We start from the raw sequence: 21,090 nt of genomic DNA on the forward strand, positions 1-21,090 counted from the left end.
CTAAGAGTGTCTTTTCAAGACTCTCTGGCGAAGATTGTTATGTACAGAAACTAGTGCTGTAATCCTTGGTTCATACCTATGCCTGGAAATCCAAGCTTTAGCGCGAGCTCATGAGAAACAGAGATGGAAACCGGCGGACTTAGGACCGCGCGGAAGCCAAGCTGTCTAAGTACTTACAACCCTCCAGCTCCCGGAACCCGCCTCTCGCCGCGTGACGTCACCCGCCTTCCGGAAGTCCCGCGCTTGCGCCGGGGGCGTGTCCATCCCCTCCGCGTGCAGTTACCTGAGAGACGCGCGAGTTTTGCCGTCGCCGCAGCCGCTGCCGCAGCCCCCGCCGCCGCCGAGGAGGCGAGCGCGTCCGCCGAGGAGGCCCGCGCGGCGCCATGGAGGTGGTGGAGGCCGCCGCGCAGCTGCAGACGCTCAAGTTCGGCAGCTCCGGCCACGGGCCCGCGGCACCGGCGGCACCTGAGGAGCCCCGGGAAGCCGAGCAAGCGGAGCAGGCCCCGCCGGCAGCGGAGCAGCCGCCAGCCCCGAGCGCCGACGCCGACGGAAACCCGCCGCAGCTCGACCGGCTGCCCCTAACCGAGGCCTGCGTCACCGGCCCGGACGCCGCGGAGCCGCCGCCAGCCCTGCAGGCCTCGGATTCATCAGATTCGGACTCGGATTCGGACAGGTCGAGTGCACGCGCGCCCCGGGGCTGCCGGGACGGGGCGGGGGGGGGCAGGGGCCTAGGTCGTGGTCGGCGCGCGCGCTCTGCGGGGCGGCGCTGCTAATGCTGGGTGCACACGTGCGCTCCGGGATCCGGTACCCCGGCTGGCAGCATCGCCTTCCCAGAGGTGTCTGCCCAGTCACAGGAGTTCCCACGCCCTTCCCCGACTTGACAGTACGCAAAGGCACAAGGAGAAGGAGTAACCTGTTCTCCGTGTACAAAACCCGGTGTTTGTAGATTGTTCTCATAACATCCAAGCTTAGCATGTACTTCTGAGTTACATGAATTTTGTTTCAGTTTGGAATTGCCACTTTGTTTTTTTCATCGAGTCCACTTTTTTCGAATCTTAAGAGTTGGCAGACAGGAAAAGGATTGCTGTATGTTTCAAAGTTGACTTATCTTCCAGAAAAGGTCTCATGGAGGCCAGACTGGTCTCACACTGTAGCCTGCGAGGATGATGGTGAACTTCTGCCTCTCCTTGGTCTCAAATGCAGGATTGTACACGCGCCCACCACCTTGCTCCTCTCATAGGTGCTTGATAATGTTAAAATTTGCGCACCAGTTTCTTGGTATTTGGGGCTCTATGCTTTCCAGAGAAATTTACTCTCTGTGCTCTTCTTGATGGAAGAAGAGCCAAAATATAGAATGTTTTCCAAATACCTTGACCACATGGCGAGGGGCTTCTGAGAGGTGGACAAGATAGGCACATGATGGGGAGATGTGGCATTTTTAGAAAAACCACTGACTGAGACCAGGGAGAGTGGTTTCTGTTATGCCCAAATCCGTGGGGTCCCCACAAAAGCCAACAAGGAGACCGAATCCCATATGTAAAAGCAAAGAGCCTTTATTTTAACCAGGTCCGAAGTATTGGAATAACCGGAGAGCCCCGAGCTCAATTAAAATGGGGTTTTTATAGTAGTAGAGGTGGGGGTTAGGGGTCTCTGAGGTGCCGGACCCCTGATTGGCTGACATTTGTCTAGGGGTGTCCTGTTGAGGTGTGCTGGTAGGTGTCTGTCTACAGCTCTTGGAATGTCAGGCATTTTCTTTGAATGGTCTGCTCTTGGTTGGGGGTTGGGCAGTCTTGGCCTGCGGTTCCACCTGCAGCCAGGCCTTGTCTCAGGGTAAACTATTGAGACCCCAGACTCCATTTCAGTTCATCCATGGCCAGAGTCCCAGGTGATAATGGTTGGAAGTAAAGAACTTCCTTTTGGGTGACCTGCCCAGATTTAGATTATCATGGCTGGCCCCCACATTCCACAGTTTCCAGTTGAGGGAGAGGTGCTAAGAGTTGAGGAGGGAGCTGAACTGGCTATGAAGAGCTTGGGACAGTCGAAGATCTAAGATGGTGGTCATCTTGTAATAAGAGCCTGAGCTGCTGGGAGACTGATAGATAATAAGAGACTGATCAGAAGCCAGACTGGAAGAGAAGCATAGCAGAGCTTAGTGCTGGGAAATGGTTTCTGATCTTTTGTGGCAGAGGGTTCAAGTGTTTGAAGAAATGAAAAAAAATGCAATTCTTTGCCTGTGTGCTAGGTAGATAATGGTTTGTTTGTTTACTGTTTTGTTTTTGTTTTTTGAGTCAGGGTTTCTCTGTGTATTCTTGGCTGTCCTGGAATACTCTTTGTAGACCAGGCTGACCTCAAACTCAAGAGATTCGCCTGCCTCTGCTGGGATTAAAGTCCAGCGTAAATAATATTTTTTACTAGATCATTGACTTCAAGTTTTTGGTAATTGTGTGACATTTTTTCCGAGGAGACATGAGCAGACGTGTCTTGATCTCATATAGTACACCAGTAACAAGCCCACAAGAAACAGTTCCTCCCAAGTCTAGTGTAGTGAGACATTGCATTTATAGGAGCAAAGGCAGCTGTCTCATGGAAAAGCCCATGCCACCTTGGTGACAAAAGCTGTGTCCCTGGAGCTTCTTGCTGTGGCAGCAGCTCTAGAAATCTCTACCCAGCAGTTCACTGCTCTTACAACCTTAGGGAAAGGGAGGTTTTACTAGTTTCTTGAATCTTCTAGAACCAAAGAAGTTTTTAGAGTTAATGGTCACCATGGCAACTTTGAAGAATCCCAAAGTGATGATTGAAAATAAACTCAATTAAGTGGTCTCAGACAGGTGCTTTACCTAAATTACCATTAGTCACTGATTGTCACGTGCATAATTGCAGTCATAGAGATTTATAACATGTAACACTCTTAGCCCAGAGAGGGTCCATATGTCTGTAATAGTATATATCCAATGTCAAAAATGGCCTCTCCCCACAACTGTTCTTCATCCCACTGGATTTTAAAATGGACAGAACTAACCCAGTGTAGAGGCACACCCTTAATGCCTGGGAGACAGGCAGGAGGATCTCTGGTTCAAGGTCAGCCTGGTCTGTAGATTGAGTTCCAAGACAGCCAGAGCTACAAAGAGAAACCCTGTCTCAAACAACAACAAAGTCATTTTGAAATGTTAGCTTTTGAATTAGACAAGCAAGAGGAAGTAGATTGTTTCTACTTGAAACAAGATTTTAATTATGCTGGTACCTGACCAGGTTTTCAACTCTGCCTCTACAGTGAAACGGATTCGGATAGTTCAAGCTCCTCTTCTTCATCCTCATCTTCATCTTCTTCCTGTGTATCACTTCCTCCAGTGCTGTCGGATGGAGAGGAAGATGTACAGGTTGAAAAGGAAAACAAGAATTTTCCTCTTAAAACAAAAGATGAGTTGCTGCTTAATGTAAGTGCTTGGGATTGTTACTTATTGATTACTTATATTTGTTATTTCTATTATTCTGATTAGTGCCTCTTCTCAGCTTTTTGTACGGACTTGTGCTGTTCTTTCACAAAGAGTCATACGAAAAATTTCCAAGGTTGCTGCTAACCCTGACACTTGATACTTAACTCATAATCTTACAGAGGCCTTGCCTTCACTTCAGTGACTTCTGTGTTTTCTTTTCTTTTTTTGAGGGGGTGGGGTTTTTTTTGGTGTGTTTGGTTGTTTTGTTTTGGTTGGTTGGTTTTTGATTTTTTTAAGTCAGGGTTTCTCTGTAGTTTTGGAGCCTGTCCTGGAACTAGCACTTCTAGACCAGGCTGGCCTCAAACTCACAGAGATCCACCTATCTCTGGCTCCCAAGTGCTGAGATTAAAGGTGTGCGCCACCACCGCCCAGGCTGGACACAGATCAGTCAGTTTTAGGCCCCTTGCTTAGCATGCGTGGAAAAACCTGGGACCTGTGTTCATTCTCAATACTACAGAAATATGAGAAAAATGACCTTTGTCAATTGGTGGCCTTCTTTCATTTCTTTATTGCTGTTCTTTGCACAGATCAGAAACTTTCTTCCATAGTCAATCCTTTTTAATTGATTGCTTTTAGAGCGGTAGAGTGAAAAATTAACTGGCTTTAATGGATTTTAAGCTTTTTAGGATACCTAATCCCTTGAAACCTTGTATCATTTTTAAAAAAATCCTGTAAGATAGGGGGACCAGTTGCATGCAAACCACCACACTGATCATCTCTCAATATCTCATTATAAAACCAACAAATTTTAGAAATTTACCCATTTCCGTATTTTATTTGCCATATTGAGTCTGGATTTCTTAACATTGGGAGTCCTTTGAAATTTATCACCAAATCTTACTGTTATTATGGTGGTTTTTTTTTTTTTTTTCTAAATAGAATACCCAGGCATTCGTGAGAAATCTGATAGTCTTTGACTAGACAGGTCAGGAGTCATATTTGAGGACTGGGTTTATAACTGATTTTGCTTCTCCCTGGTATTCAGTGAAGTAATTGACTCTGGTGGTAGGTTCATAGTCAGCAGTAGTGATGGTTACAAAATGAATGGGTGAATAGATGTCTTTTCTTCATTTGTTCTTTTAAGTAATTGTAACACATCTGTAACATGCCAGGTACTTCAAACAAAACCAGTCAGTGTACTGTTGAAGTGTGTGTGTTTGGCTCAAAAGAAAATTGCATTTTTTGGAAAGTACATTGTTGTCGTTTAAAACTCAGAACAATAACTGAAGTCCTTGTTATGCTTTTTCTAAGGGATGTTTTGGGAAAGACAGAAGAAGCAATTACAGGTTCTTTTATGTTTATTGGTGTTTTTCTGCAAGTATGTCTGTGTGAGGGTGTCAAAAGCCTCAGAACTCGAATTACTGACAGATGTGAGCTACCGTATGGGTGCTGGGAATTGAATCTTAGTTCTTTGGAAGAACAGCCACCTCGCCGTCTCTCCATCCTCTATTCATTTGGGGTTTTGAGACAGGGTTTCTGTGCATAGCCCTAGCTGTTCTGGAACTTATTATGTAGACCAGACTGGTCTCAAATTCACATTGATCCACCTGCCTCTGCCTCCCTAGTGCTGGAATTAAAGGTGGACCCCATTACACACAGCAGTTTTTTAATTTTAAAGTTAATGGATTCATGGTTAGATATTAACTTGTTTTTATATTAACAGTATTAGGGAAACAACACTACCATTTTGTTCCTAGAGATAGTAGAGACATTGTAATTTCTCTGGTTTTTCCTAAAGCCCTTACTCTGGAAGGATCTATTATGATTCTCTCAAAGGATTCATTAAGTTCAGGACATAAGAGTAGCTTGGAAAAAGGGAGAGGGAGAAGGGGGGGGGGGGAGTAGCTTGATTCTGAATTTCAAGGATAGTATGACCTCCGTGTCCATCCTGCTCTGCCTCTGTGTTGCTTTTTAGGGGTGGCCAACGATACGCATTTTTATATGAAGGACTTAGTCTGCAACGTGTATCTTGTTACACAGCCTTGAACAAACAGTGGAGCCAATGGAATGCATATTGAATTTGTTTGGGTCAGAGCCTCATGGTCATTCCTGGTCGTGTGGGCAAGTCTGTAGGAGGTGAGAATGTGTGGGAAGTGAAAGCTTGAAAAACATCTGGACTAGTGGTGATGATAGTGGGGGTGGCCTTGGGCCAGTTGGCAAGAGGGGGTGCAAATGTGTATTTTGAGGAGGGTGGGGATGGGGTTATTGTGCTATGTGGAATGGTTTTTCTGACAAAAAAGGGATGCTGACCATTTGGAGTATCAGTATTAACTGATAGAGGCAGGTTCTTGGAAGTGAGTGTGGTACCTGGCTTAAAGTCAAACTCAGTATAGTGAGAAGAAAAGATTCGGGTATCCGGACAACAAAAAGATTTAATGTAAACTTTAGGTGGAAAGTCATGGGTGCTAAGGCAGCTGTTAGGTCATTATTTTGCCTGTCTCTTGAAGACTTCAGTTTCAGTGAGAATGTCATGTGATTTTTGTTTTTCCATACTGATTTCCCAGGTTCACCTCTGGATTGAACTTTTTCTTTCTAGCTTTATGAACTTCTCTATCCCTGTCTCTAAATACAGCATTTTCTTGCAGATCCCCTTGAACTAGCTAGTGTTTTATTTCTTTTTTTGGGACAGTACTATTAGGGCTTTGTTTTCTTTTACTTTGTTTGTTTATTAAATAACAGTTAATTCTTCTGGGAAGTGTCCCCTCTTTATTACCACTAATTCCATGTGCTATGGGCTGTTTTGTTAAAACCTTGAATGAGTCACTTGTACTTTTAGGCAGTGTTAATTGCATGTCTTAATGTGAAGCTCCTGGATATATGCAGTTTATTTATTAATTTAATACCTAATGAGATTCTGAAGAAAATCAGTTGTTTTTGCTAAGTGCTCTAAACTGTTAATGGCAGCTTTCAGTTTGTGTAGGACTTAGGGATATCTGGATGATGGACATGCCTTCTTTCTTGCAATGTTATGTCCTATCTGCTTTTGATGTATTTCATCTTTTAGGAATGTTCTCTTTAGATGTGCAGAGAGCTTCCTCTTTACTTTCTGTTAGTCTGCTTTTAAGCAAGAATATTGCCTCTGACTCAATCTTCTTAAGTCTTCCTATTTGAAAACTTGAACGCTGTGCTCTGGCTGTAGTTTGAGCATTTATTGTGGAAAACTGAAATGTGAAACTTTTCAGTATCGACATGAACTTTTGTTTCATCCACAAAATTATTTAAAATAGTGTATAAGATTACATTCAGTTAGTGTGTATAAGGTATGCATTAAACAAATGAACTTCACGTTTAGGCTTTAGTTCCATCCCCAGGATATCTCATTATGTGTATGCAAATTGTCAAATCAGAAAGCCAGGGTGTTTCTGTGCCAGGAGTTTCTTGTGAGGGACACTGAGTATTTACTTTGTGGCTTATTAGTTACAGGTATCTGGGAATTACAGTGAAGTAGTTTGGAGATTATTCTTCCAAAAGTAAACTTTATGGGCAGGTTTGGTTTGCTGTGTTTTGTTTTTTGATTATAGCCAAATCATATCACTCAAAGAAAATTAAAAGTAAAGGAAGCCATGCATAGTAGTACATGCTTGAATCCCAAAAGTCAGCATGAATTGTATAGATACTCTGTCTCAAAAACAGAAACTGGATGGGGGGAGTGGGGGTCAAAGGAACACGGAAAGCGAGATTAATAATGAGCCATAGAGGAACTGAAAAAGGAGTCCAGTTGGGTCTCTTGATGATGTATCAGTTACAGACTCTGATGTGTGATTTAATGAATTGCATTTCTTCAGCGTAAACCTTTGAGTGCAGAGCAGTTTCTATAGAGCCTGCGCGATGTAGAGCACCATGTGCACTGCAGCCTTGGAGTTATGTTAAGCCCATCGTATTGTGCGTCGCTGAATTGGAAAATTAGATGCCTTTTGAAAAATTTCTCAGAAACTTATGCTCAGAGTTCTTCGTTAAAATAAAACAAATGTCATTGAAAATTTGAATTTTTAAAAACATTAGGGATGGCGATGTTCCAACCCATGAACTACAAACGAGCTTTATAAATTATTGTTTATTTTCTTGTCCAAAAACCTGAAAGACTTTCACATTTTAAAATTGTGATTTTGGTGCTCGTGGGTATAAAAAGTGAACAGTGCTCAATAGGGATAACCGTGTGTATTTATGATTGTGATACAGTATGACCAAGAAAATGTTAATTGCTGCTCATGAGAAATTTAACTTTCTCATCAAGACTGCGTTTGTTTAAAAAAAGAAAAAAGAAAGAGTGGGTTGAGGACACTTACTCACCTAATATGCTAAGGCAGACATATCCAAAACATGTCACATGAAGGAAAGAAATACCCAGGCTACTTCAGGTGGTTAGAAGTCTGCAACTTCTATTGGACTATTTCATACCTGCTGATGTCCCAGTTCCTGTGAAGCTGTTATACTATAGTGTACACTAATCATTACTAATCGAATATGTTGTTTCTCAAGGACTGACTTGTCATTTTGTCTTAAATATAGGGGAAGGTTCTTTTTAAGTTTAAGCTTTTTATGACTGGGTAGATTAGGATTTACTACATTCTAACCTGGATACTAATGAAACTTGACACAATGCCTGGTGTTTAAGTAGTGTTTTATACACTTAGAGGGAGATGTAGTTTTTATTAGTATTTGATAAGAGGCTTTTGTCTTTCACTATACAAATGACTGCATAAAGCCCATATGCATCATAATGCACTCTGCTGGAGCACCCGCCTTAGCCCCCAGTGTCTGGGTTCCATCTAGCACCGTGTACAGGTAGTTGTTCAAGGTAGCGAAGGAATGATTTGTTAGGCTCAAATGAAGAGTTTATGCACTGGAGTAGGCATATATTTCCAGTGTATCTCCTGTATGACCCATTCCATAGTCTTGTTTTCCTGGTAGACTTGAATAAGGAAGTTTGTCTAACTGAAGTGTGGGGATAGTGGCAGAATGTCATGGGAGCGCTGTGTGTAATAGGACTGTGTTGGACGGGAGTGGGGAGGTGAAGATCACTTGAACTTGCCCAAGGAAGAATGGTTCTGTCACAGACCAGTTGCACGCTCAGAGTCAGTAGGAACTCAGAAGATGACAGTTTGTTCTTTGGCGTACACAAGGCTAATGTTCGTTCTAAACTGAACCTTTTCTGAGCTTGTAGGTTTTGTTTGCTTGATTGATTGATTTTTGTTTGTTTTTGAGATAGGATCTGACTGTGTAGCCCTGGCTAGCCTCAGGCTGGCCTTGAATTCTCAGAAATCTGCTGCCCCTCCCTGAGATTTAAGGTGTGTGCCGCAGTGCACACTGTTGAGCTTTGTTTTTGTTGACAGTCATTTTAGAGAAAAATAAGACCAAAACATAATCATTGGAAAAGGAAAACTAAAAGACATTTCCAAGAATCATTGACTTTCTTAGTTGTAACTATTTAATATGCTGACCTGAGACTGTTTTGTATCATATAAAAATAATGAATGAAGGCACAAATGGTACAATACAGAAATGGCTGAATACAGAAATTTCTGGAGCTTCTCCTAGAGAAGTTGAAAGATAATAAATGAAATATTAAATTGGTCATAGTGGACACAAGCTGTAAGGACCTAATCCATTCTTTTTCCAATATGTTTCACCAGATATAGGAAAAATAAAATTTCAGTCATGGCTCTCAGGACTCCAGAGATTGGATCCTACTTTACAACTATATCTGAAAAGTGAAGGCTCACCTAATAGCATCAGGTAATTGTTGGCTGTGTGCATGCATTCTTTTGGGTAATGAGAGGAAAGTGGTTACATAATTTATCCCACTTTCCCGTCTTTTCTCACTTCTGCCCAAACTAGTACCAGAAGGGATTGGCTTCATTTGGAATGTTTGCTTCTTTTTCCTAGAACCCTCTCAGCTTTTACTCCATTTTTGTGAGTAAAACACAAGTAATGGTCTAGATAATTTTGCCTTTTTTTTTTTTTTTTGCTTTTTCCTTTTCAGTAGTAAACCTTAAAAAAAGCTAGAGAAGTCAAAGCCATTTGTAAAGGATGAATGTTATCTTGTCAGGGCATGTTTTTTGGGAAGTTTCGTTTTTAATAGGGCACATTTTGAATGTTGTGTGTTGCTCATTCATTGTCTTGTTGTGTAACTCGGATGTTCTAACATCTGTTGTTTCAGAAGTGTTGTTAGGGTCTGATTTGATTTGCTATGGGACAGCCTCATTGTTTAGCTTTGGCTAGCCTGGAACTTTTAGTTTTAGACCATGCTGAGCTAGAACTCACAAGAGAACCGCCTGCCTCTGCTGCCTAAGGTATTAATGGCAGGTGTCAGCACACTGTCCCTGAGTCTTATAATTTTCTTATGACTTCCTGATATTATCTATTGCAGAGATCCTTTCCAAATATTTAAATTGTGTCTGTAATCAAAATAGCCATACCCATCAGTGTGTATTCCAGTTTGGTTTTCCCCTATTGTTGACATTTGTGTATTTTTATTTCTTGGCACTGTATATCTTTTTCTCACCTACAAAAAAAAAATGATTCGCCTGTTTCCTTTAATGAGGATAATATGCCTCTGAGGAGATTTACGTATTATCTGCCCAGGGCAGCTGCTATGTTACCAGGGAAGCCAGGTGTTAATTTAATTGTAGTAATGCTTGCTACTGCAAGCTAGAGGTATCTATGCATCATTTTTGGCAGTCAGGTTTTCTAAGCAGCTTTATTTTATTTTGAGGTGATTTGGTTCAGGTGTTTTTCCTTTCTTGAGGGTTGTATATTAAATTATATATTCATTTTCTGACTTTTGCTGTGACTAAAATGAACCTTGACTTCTAAGATCTTTTATTAGCTTGGAGTGGTAATATGGATCAGTTAATTTAATTAATTTCTAGTGACTGTGCTAGGTAGGCATCATTCTGTGTGCTCCAGCTGCGTCCTACTTACTGGGTTTGTGTTCTCATTAGGAGCGTGATAAATGGAATATTAGTATGTTTTGAAGGAGGAAAAGGATAGAGTAACTTGGTAAAGAATAGCTAGCCTTGGTAATGGTGTTCTTTAGGTCCAGTAGTTAGGGAAGAGATGGTGGCCCTTGGAATACATACATTAAGACAGAATCTTAATAGTGCTCTATTGGATATGGCAATCCAAAGAACTTCCCGTTAAGTTCTCTAGTGACCTATCCCAAACTACCCTTTCAAAGTTCTGCTTCCTTAAACCACTAAGAATTTTCATGGAAAGAATATCTGGTGGATGAAATCTAGCTGATAGAACTTGAAATATTCTTTTTCTCTTTTCTGTCTCCTAATCTGTTTATTTGAAGGAAATAAACATCCATCTTTCCTTGATTTTTGTCTGAAAAGTGTCTGCCATTCTGAAAGTGACTTCAAACAGCTTAATTTAGCTAACTTTCAAAGGCATACTTTGTAATAAGTTCACATTGGAATCTTGTGGTTCTAGTTCCATTACTTACCTCTTGCACTTTGTGTACAATATTTAGTTCATTGTGTATGCTCTGTGTTCTGTTGAGTATTGAGAATAGAGACTTTATATATAAAAGTAATTTAATGCTGAGGAAATGTACATTTTCATGTTATAGGCCCCTCAGAACTACTCAACTGAAGTTGGAAGTGTGGTGACAGTCACAGATATCAATATTTTTTTCTCGGTGTTACTACAGGAAATCAGATGCCTTGCACATGTTTAGCTGGAACTTCTCATTGTTATAATTGTCAGGGGCCAGCCTCGACAGATTACCTTTCTTCCAGAGTGGAGGCGTGAATTACAGTAAGGAATACCAAGTTGCTAACTAAAATAATGCAGAAACACATAGGACAGTATCGGGAGGGAATTTCAGTGAGTACTGAAAATTCATCCCTATTTAATTTCTAACAACTTAATGTACTCCTGATTTCAAAGTTAGGAGTAGAACAAAAGGTCTGCATTAACGTACAAATTGAAAGTCATGGGGTGCATTCAGCATTCAAGTCCTTAACTGCTGCCCTAGACTAAACACCCTGTAGGCAAACACTTCATTGGTGGAATTTCCATAAAGGGTACAAGAGCCTAGTTGGATCCTTAGACTTTTGTTTTAGGTAGGAACCAACTAACTACTTCCCTGTTTCAGGAGCAAGAGGTCTGTCAACTAGCCCGTACCTCTTTACAGTAGCCTTGAGAGAGCAGAACTCTGATTTACAACTAGGTGGGACCTATGTTTGAGTTAGAAGCACAATAATCTCAAACTAAAAACAAGTCCCAAAACTCTCTGACCTTTGGCCTCTTTGGACCTCCACAATAATAATGATTGAAACAAGGTGTTGAGGGGCCCTTCTGACAACAAGAATAGTGCTTGCCTTAGAAAAGTCTGGTACTACATAACTTATTTTCTCCCCTGCAGGTACCCTATAGAATAGGGTATTAGGGCTTCATACTGTAGGGCCAGCAAGCTTAACCTACAAAAATTGTGTTAATACTGATGTCAAACTAATGAAAATACAGTAAAACTTACTAGGCTGCGTTTGATTAATCTTAGAAGAATAGTTATTTATTTCTTAACCTTATTAAAATACATAACAATATGTAATTATTCTCAACATTTGTAACATTCTTAGAATTAGATGTCATGCCCACTGTTATACTTACTTGACACTAAAGAATCTAAAAACATAATGCACTAATATTGTAGAGCAGTGTGTTAGCGATGTTCTTGTAAAGAATCCAGAGAAAGTCAGGCACATAGTGGCATACACTACAATCCCAGCACTTGGGAGGCAAAGGTAAAAGGTTGGCCGAACTGAGTTCAAGGTCAGCCTGGTCTACCTAGTGAGTTCTAGGACAGCCCTGCTTGTGTAGTGAAACCCCATCTCAAAAGAGGAATGAGGGGGGAGAGAAGAGAGTGCTCAGAGGGAGTACTAGGAATTTATGATAGCAAGTAATGGATATATTAACTTATTTTTTTTTCCTTTTTTTAATTGATGCTTATTGAGCACTACAGTTTTCTCTGCTCCCCTCCTTTCTTCCCCCTTTCCCCTTCAGCCCTCCCCCAATTTACTCAGGACATCTTGTCTTTGTCTACTTTCTACTTCCCATGTAGATTAGATCTATGTAAGTCCTCATTGTTGTCTAAGTTCTCTGGGATTGTGGTTTGTAGGCTGGCTTTCTTTGCTTTATGTTTAAAAACCACCTATGAGTGAGTACATGTGCTAATTGTCTTTCTGTGTCTGGGTTACCTCACTCAAATTGATGTTTTCTAGCTCCATTTTCCTTCAAAATTCAAGATGTCATTATTTTTTTTCTTCTGTGTAGTACTCCATTGTGTATATGTACCACATTTTTTTTTAATCCATTCTTTGATCAAGGGGCATTTTGGTTGTTTCCAGGTTCTGGCTATGACAAACAAAGCTGCTATGAACACAATTGAGCACATGTCCTTGTGGCATGATTGAGCATCCTTTGGATATATACCCAAAAGTGGTATTACTGGGTCTTGAGGAAAGTTGTTTCCTAATTTCCTAAGAAATTGCCACATTGATATTCAAAGTGGTTGTACCAGCTTGCATTCCCACAGCAGTGTAGGAGTATTCCCTTTACCCCACAACCTCTCAAGCATAAGTTGTCATCAGTGTTTTTGATCTTGGCCATTCTTACAGGTATAAGATGGAATCTCAGAGTTGTTTTGATTTGCATTTCTCTAATGGCTAAGGATGTTGAGCATTTTGTTAAGTGTCTTTCAGCCATTTTAGATTCCTCTGTTGAGAGTTCTCTGTTTAGGTCTGTATTCCATTTTTTATTGGATTATGTGATCTTTTGGTGTCCAATTTCTTGAGTTCTTTGTGTATTTTGGAGATCAGACCTCTGTCTGATGTGGGGTTAGTAAAGATCTTTTCCCATTCTGTAGGCTGTCATTTTGTCTTGTTGACCATGTCCTTTGCTTTACAGAAGCTTTTCAGTTTCAGGAGGTCCCATTATTTTTAATTGTTTCTCTCAGTGTCTGTGCTGTTGGGGTTATATTTAGGAAGTGGTCTCCTATGCCAATACATTCAAGTGTACTTCCCACTTTCTCTTTTATAAGGTTCAGTGTGGCTGGCTTTATGTTGAGGTCTTTGATCCATTTGGACTTGAGTTTTGTGCATGGTGATAGACATGGGTCTATTTTCATTCTTCTACATGTTGATATCCAGTTATGCCAGCACCACTTGTTAAATATGCTTTCTTTTTTTCATTTGATGTTTTTTGCTTCTTTATCAAAGATCAAGTGTTCAAAGACATGTGGATTGATATCTGGGTCTTTTATTCAGCTCCTTTGGTCCTCCTGTCTGTCCTTATGCCAATACCAGGCTGTTTTTAGTACTGCAGCTTTGTAGTAGAGTTTTAAGTCAGGGATTGTGATGCTTCCAGAAGTTCTTTTATTGTACAGGATTGTTTTGGCTATCCTGGGTTTTTTGCTGTTCCAAATGAAGTTGAGTACTGTTCTTTCGAGGTCTTTGAAGATTTTTGCTGGGATTTTGATGGGCATTGCGTTGAATCTGTGAATAAAGTAACATAAGAAACCTAAGTGCCTATGTAAATATCAAAACTACTAAACCGTGATCTCAGTCAATACTAGTAATGCTAACAGGACAGTTTTGAAGTTTGCCTAGTAAAATAAACATGTAAAAACAGTTAGAAAATGCTGTTAGGGGAAATGTTGATGGAATTGGTAGGAATTAGCTCTTTCTGAATACTGTGTTATGAAAGCCACAGTTGTTAAAATAATTTGGTACTGACACTATCAGATATCAGTGTAACTAAATTGAGATTTTGGTAAAAAAAAAAAAAGTATATTTAGTATGTTAAAGTCTAATTTTCAAGTCAGTCTTAAAAGATTGTAATCTCTGAGAATTACTGGCAAGTATTTTAGGTAGATAAAGCCAATCCCTGTTCTACTTTTTTTATGCAAGGTTAAAATAATGAATTAGGTAAGCAAATACTAACTCCTGAAACTAGGGAAGTGAAGAAAATGCCAGTGGGCAAGACAGCGTACAAGACCAGCTTTGTACCAGACAAACTGCTAGGGGCAAAGGGAGCACATCTGCCACACATGTGAAACAAGGGAAATACCCTTAGAAAGCCCACAGTTTCATAAAAGTCAGTAAAAGAGAAACCCTCCAAAAGAAAACTAGAAATTACTTACATGTGCAATTTTTAAGCACATGCAGATTGCCAAGAAATATGGAAAGGATATTCAATGATGTTCAAAACAAAAAGTTTTAAAACAAGATACTATTTTATTTTATATCATCTGGCAGTGATTTTAAATTTGCTTCTCAGTAATGGCACAATGTAGGAAGTGTGAAACGATAGTGTTTTTTAGAAGAAATTTAGCGAGTATATTTCAAAATATGAAATACTTTTTAATATAGGAAGTCTACTTAAAACAAAAGCCATACAAAGACGTGTAAAAACGTGTGACAAAGGTTTTTAGAGAGCATGTTACTGTGGTGATTATGGCACACCTCTACAGGACAGTGCAGTTGGGTAGATACTTACATTTTGGTATAGGAAGATATTCAGGCTGTAAAGGAAATAGCTGGTATGCAACAAGGGCATTTCAGGAGAGCGCTGAGTATCATGGTAAATGAAGCCTGTGTTTGCATAGTGAATGTGTTGAAGGAAGCATGGGCTTGTGATAGTAACTGGTGTGGTTTGTTGGCCATCAGGGGGTTGTTTTCTACTTTGTGTTCTGTACTACCAGAGAGTGATTTTTTTGTTTTGTTTTGTTTTTTGTTTTTTTATTTGTTTTTTTTTAAGATTTGTTTATTATGTGTACAGCATTCCTTCCATGTGTGCCCACATGCCAGAAGGGGCGCCAGGTCTCATTACAGATGGTTGTGAGCCACCATGTGGTTGCTGGGAATTGAACTCAGGATGTTTTTTGTTTTTTTAGCATGAGCCTATATTTTTACAATTAGAACTTTGAGCCGGGCAGTGGTGGCGCATGCCTTTAATCCCAGCACTCGGGAGGCAGAGGCAGGCGGATCTCTGTGAGTTCGAGACCAGCCTGGTCTACAAGAGCTAGTTCCAGGACAGGCTCCAAAACCACAGAGAAACCCTGTCTCGAAAAACCAAAAAAAAAAAAAGGAAAATACAATTAGAACTTTGAAAGACTTTTTGGTGTCTGTTATACATACTGATACTTTGAAAACAGGATTTTACCAGAAAACCTTCTTCTGTCTTTATTGTGTTAAGATGGCAAATGGGGGCTGGAGAGATTGCTTGGCCCTAAAGAGTTTGAATTCCCAGCACCCACCTAGTGACTCACTACTGTCTGTGTCTCAAGTTCCAGGGACTTCATACTCACTTCTGGCCTCCTTGGGTGCCAAGTATACACACTGTTTACAGATATACATGTAGGGAAAACCTATAACTACTAAAAAAAATAGTAAATTTTAAAAATGACAGGTGGTTGTCTTCTCCCAAAAATACTCAGAAGAAATCTGATTATTGAAACAAAATTATTTTCTTTAATCCTAAGTGTGTTTTAACCATTCTGTGGCAAATTACTGCATTGAGTTGGCTGAAACCCTTTACATCTCTTTGTAAGTAAAAAAAAAAAAAAATTAATAGTGTGTCCCAGAAGGAAAGTGTATTTTAGATATATGGTTAAATGATTCTTTTTTTATATATAATTTGTTTATTCTTTTCTTATATATTACATCCCCACTGCAGTTCTCCCCTACCTCCACTTTTGCCTCTCTTCTCTCCTAGATCCACTCCTCCTCCATTGCCCTTCAGAAAAGAGCAGCCCTCCGGGGATACCAATTGATAATGCTGCATATCACATATGCACCACAGCACAAGTTACAAAAAGACCAAGCATATACTCTCATAGTAAGGCTGGGTGAGCCAACCCAGTAGGAAAAGAGTCCCTAGAGCAGACAAGAGTCTGGGACAACCCCACACCAAGCTACACAAATACAGTGTGTATGTAAAGGACCTAGAGCAGACCCATGCAGACTCCCTGATTATCACTTTAGTCTCTGTGAGCCCCATGGGCCCTGCTTGTTGATTCTGTGGACTGTGTTCTTAGGGTGTCCTTGACCCCTCTGATTCCTACAGTTCTTTCTCCCTTCCATAGTATTTCCTAAGCTTCGCCTAATGCTTAGCTGTGGATCTCTGCCTCTGCTCCCATCAGTTGCTAAATTGAAGCCTCTCTGATGATTGGGCTACTCCCTAGTTTATAAGAGTATCAGAGTATCATTAGGAATCATTTTCTTCCTTCCTTCCTTCCTTCCTTCCTTCCTTCCTTCCTTCCTTCCTTCCTTCCATCCATCCATCCATCCATCCATCCATCCATCTTTCCTTTTTTGCTAGTTATATTTGGTTCTATCCTAGATCTCTAGGTTATTCAGACTGTAGTTTCTAGTCCTTAAGGCAGTGTCATGTGGTCTCCCTTTCATGGTTCTCAAGCTGAACCAATCATTGGTTGGCTACTCCCTCAAGTTCTGTGTCACTGTTAACCCTAGTGCACTTTGCCAGGCAGGACAAGTTATAGGTTGAAGGTTTTGTGGCTGGCTTGATATCCCAGTCTTACCACTGGAAGCTTTGTCTTAGTTAGAGAAGATGTCTGGGTCAGGCTCCATATCCCCTATTACTAAGTCTTCACTGGGCTTACTTTTGTAGATGCCAGAAAGTTTGCATTGCATAGGTTTCCATATAGCCTCAAAATTTCCCTCCTCTAATTCCAAAGTCTCTTCCAATACTCTTATTCTATTCCCTTCAGTTCACCTGTGAAATGTATTCTATTTTTCCTTACCAGGGGAAGATCCATGTGTCCCCTCTTGAGTCCTCCTTGTTACTTAGTCTCTCTGGGTCTGTGGATTATAGCATGGTTATCTTTTAATTAACAGCTAATATTCACTTATAAATGAGTACATATTATATTTGTCTTTTTGGGTCTGGGTTACCTCACTCAGGGTGATTTTTGTTTTACTAGTTCCATCCATTTGCCTGCAAATTTCCTAATGTAAATTTTAAATTTTTTAACAGCTGAGTTGGCACAACTCCATTGTGTAAATGTACATTTTCTTTATCCATTTTTTGGCTGAGGGACATCTATGTTTTCTGTTTCTGGGTACCATAAATAAAACTGCTATGAATGATTCTTTTAAAAACTTAAGTTCCCTCAGGGAAAAATGATCACCCATAATTCACTTTTTTGCATTATACTTGGTATTATTTAGGTTGTTCTCATCTTAGCATTTGTTCAAGCACTAACGTCATTGACAGGGCCTTTGTGCTTTGAAGTCTCCTTCGGAAGGGATATCATTTGGTTAAGGGTCAAGAGCAAAGAGCTCTGTTTATTTAATATGAAAGCTGGGGTCAATTTTATTCTTAGGTTTTGCTTCATCTATTTCAGTATTTAGTTTCTGTAACAACTGAGGTATGCTTTACAGTTGGGTCAAAAAAGAAATCTGTAGGTGTTAAGAAACTTATCTTTTCAACTGGGAAAAGAAGGTATGATGAGGTAACACCTTTTCAGCTTTTACAGGCCACGTCTGTTTCCAAGAATACTGTATTTGATTGATGTCATTGGCAGGCCTCACTCTTCACCTCGTGCAGGGAAAGGTTGCTGATTGTTAATTCCACTATAATTAATTAATGAGACAAATTAATAAAATAGCTGGAAGAGATCCCTCCTGCTGCGGAAAAATTGTAGTTCTTAGTAGACCTCTTCAATGGAATGTCTCTGGATAATAAAGCTTTTCTTTAAAGAGGTCATCTCTTGTCGTCTGATTGATGGTACTTAAGTCTATATTCTTCATCTCACTGGACTTACATGTTAGAGTTACTGAGCCACATAAGTGGCAGAAATGCAGTCAGAAGTCCAGTCATCTATACAAAGGAGTGCTTTAAACTCTTAATGTTACGTCTTTTACAATCTGTGTCACACTGGAAATGGAAAATATTTCTCTCTTTTTTTAAAGTTACTGAAGCAGTAAGATGATCAATGCTTTTCCCCGCATTACAGGAACTGCCTTCTGTTGAAGAAGTGACTGTTATTTTGCCCGAAGATATTGAACTAAAGCCTCTTGGGAATGTTTCAAGCATTATTGAACAATTAGGTGTGTAAGTAACTTTTATTAACAAAATTTATGTCCAAGCACACAGTGACAATAGCTTAAGGAATTGATGTTGTAAATTTTCTTTGAAACATACGGTTTATCCTGGTCATTAAACTGGAAAGAATAATTGATGGAGGAAGGTCATTGGTTAAGTAATAAAGAAACTGCTTGGCCTCGTAGGTTAAAACATAGGTGGGAGGAGTAAACAGAACAGAATGCTGGGAGGAAGAGGAAGTGAGCTCAGAGGCCATGCTCCCCTCTCCCGGGCAGACTCGATAAAGCAAGCTTCCAGGTCAGACATGCTGAATCTTTCCCGGTAAGACTGATGCTACACAGATTATTAGAGATGGGTTGATCGGGATATGAGAATTAGCCTGTAAGGGCTAGAGTTAATGGGCCAAAAGAATACAGTTTGTTGTTATTTCTGGTGTAAAGCTAGCCATGCGGGAGCCGGGTGGGACGAAAAGCAGACCCGCAGCTCCTACTACAAATAATGCTCAGTTTTGAGGTAAATAATATTTTTTCTTGTCCTTGCTGACATTTTTTGAGTTTGCTCTGATTTGGTTTACTTTATTGGCTATAACAAGTTGACAAATATTTAGAGATGTAAAACAGCATAAATTTCCTATTTAACAGCTTTGTGGACATGTAGGGTGATACAGGTCTCGTCTTGGTAGCTAAGACCAGATGTCCATTCTCAGGCTCTTTGGAGGGGTCCTTTTTTTGCTGTTCTTTTTGGTTTCTAGACTCCGCTCCCGTGTTTCCTATTTCATGTCTCTCTTCCTCATTTTTTTTTTTTTTTGAGACATGGTTTCTCTGTGTAGAATGTCCTGGAATTCTCTGTAGACCAGGCTAGCCTCAAATCAGAAATCCACTTGCTTCTGTCTGTGGAATGCTGGGATTAAAGGCAAGTGTCAATACCACCCAGCATCTTCATTCTTAAAGCCAGGGATTTATTTTCTGTGTGACCTTTCACCACCATTACATCTTTTGCCTATCTTTTGGAAAGGTTCCCTCCACAGTCAGCCAAGACAGTACAGTCAGTATTAACTCCTGAGGATGGGGAAGCCCCTCATTCACACCACGCCTCTTGTCTTGGACTGTGGGAAAGCGGTAGAGCTGTTCTTTGTTAATGCGTGTTATGTGTGAAGAATATAGAGATTTGCCTTCAAGAATATGAACTCCATCCTCTCCCATTAACCATGGATTGGCTGAGGACAGAAGTTAGCAGATTTTCATAGAAAGGTTAACAACCAAAGGATAAAGTGCTTGACCCAACGAGGACCTGGGCCAAGCAAGAAATTTTCCCTTCCACAACCCACTAAATATGGCTCAATTTTTCTGTTCCACAACCATAGAATGTAGAGTCTTTGATAATTGGATCTCAGCATCTAGTTACAGTAAAGTTACGGTAATCAACCAAGAACAACTACTGAGTCTTACAATAAGGTAAACCCTAGACTACAGTTAGGAGCTGAGGAAGCCATAGGGATTTTGAATTTGGTAAAGAAAACTAAATTATAAGCCCTCTTAATTTGTGAAACCTAGGTAACACAGAATTCAAGTCTTACTCCTGATCAGTTGTATAAGGAACTGATAGGCAACTTTATCTTTTAACCTGTTTCTAAACAGTAGCTATACCAATATTTGTAAAAGTTAGTATTTACCATAATTTTGTAAAATTTTGATTTAAATTTGGATTAAAGTAAAAATATTTATTTTTATAAAAGTAATTCTAAAACTTCTGTTGCTACATTTACTGCTTTTACATTTACTCCGTGGTGTATTTTTACATTTTATTTACTGTGTGTATGTGTGGGGTCTCCTGAATTTGACATCATGGATTTATATTTAGAATGTAGAACAACTAATTTCAGTACTAAATTGAGATATAAAAAAATTGAGTTACTTTTCATAATATGAGCTTCCAGTGAACATGACTATCTGTATAGTATGATGTTCTGTGTTACTGTGGTGTATGTGTGTTGCACATTACTGTGTAGACCAATTTAAAATCTGTAACATTTACAAGAATTGGGCGTTATGCTAAGCCCTCAGGATACTATGTGTTTGGATTTAGGGAAGAAAAGTATATACTAGAAATTACAGTGGGCCTGTTGTCACCTTTTTCATTTACTCAGAGGAAGATGCGTTCATGTATCACTCAACTTTTTGTTTGTTAGTAAACCGGCAGACGTTCTCGATAGTGGAAGTTTGTGACTAGACGCTGATAGATCTTTGTAAATCATAACCTGTTCTTTGTTTTCTAGTAATAATTGAGTCTCTGACTAACATGCCTCCAGTTAATGAGGATACTATCATTTTCAGAAGTGATCGACAAGCGGCAGGAAAGGTTTGTTAAAACTCATCTTAAAAATTTATTGTTTTCTGGTGTCTCCTGTCTGTCTTAAGAGTTTGTTAATTTAAGTAGACAAATCATCGTTTCGATTCATTTTCATTCGTGTATTTTGTAAATTGGCTTACTATCCCTCAGAATTCTCTGCTACATGGATCAG

At 40.0% G+C, this 21,090-nt stretch overlaps 1 protein-coding gene across 1 annotated transcript in view; it reads left to right on the plus strand.

Annotated features, from left to right (window-relative positions):
* Positions 1–328: 328 nt before the first annotated feature.
* Positions 329–21,090, plus strand: part of Naf1 (nuclear assembly factor 1 ribonucleoprotein) — a 33,097-nt gene continuing 12,335 nt past the window's right edge. The window contains exons 1-4 of the mRNA XM_005367758.2: positions 329–673; positions 3,272–3,434; positions 18,481–18,574; positions 20,845–20,927. Coding sequence (XP_005367815.1) covers positions 384–673; positions 3,272–3,434; positions 18,481–18,574; positions 20,845–20,927 — 630 coding nt within the window. The 5' untranslated portion in view covers positions 329–383. The remainder of the gene's footprint in view (positions 674–3,271; positions 3,435–18,480; positions 18,575–20,844; positions 20,928–21,090) is intronic.

This window comes from Microtus ochrogaster, unplaced genomic scaffold (assembly GCF_000317375.1).
Source record: "Microtus ochrogaster isolate Prairie Vole_2 unplaced genomic scaffold, MicOch1.0 UNK23, whole genome shotgun sequence".
Classification (NCBI taxonomy): Eukaryota; Metazoa; Chordata; class Mammalia; order Rodentia; family Cricetidae; genus Microtus; species Microtus ochrogaster.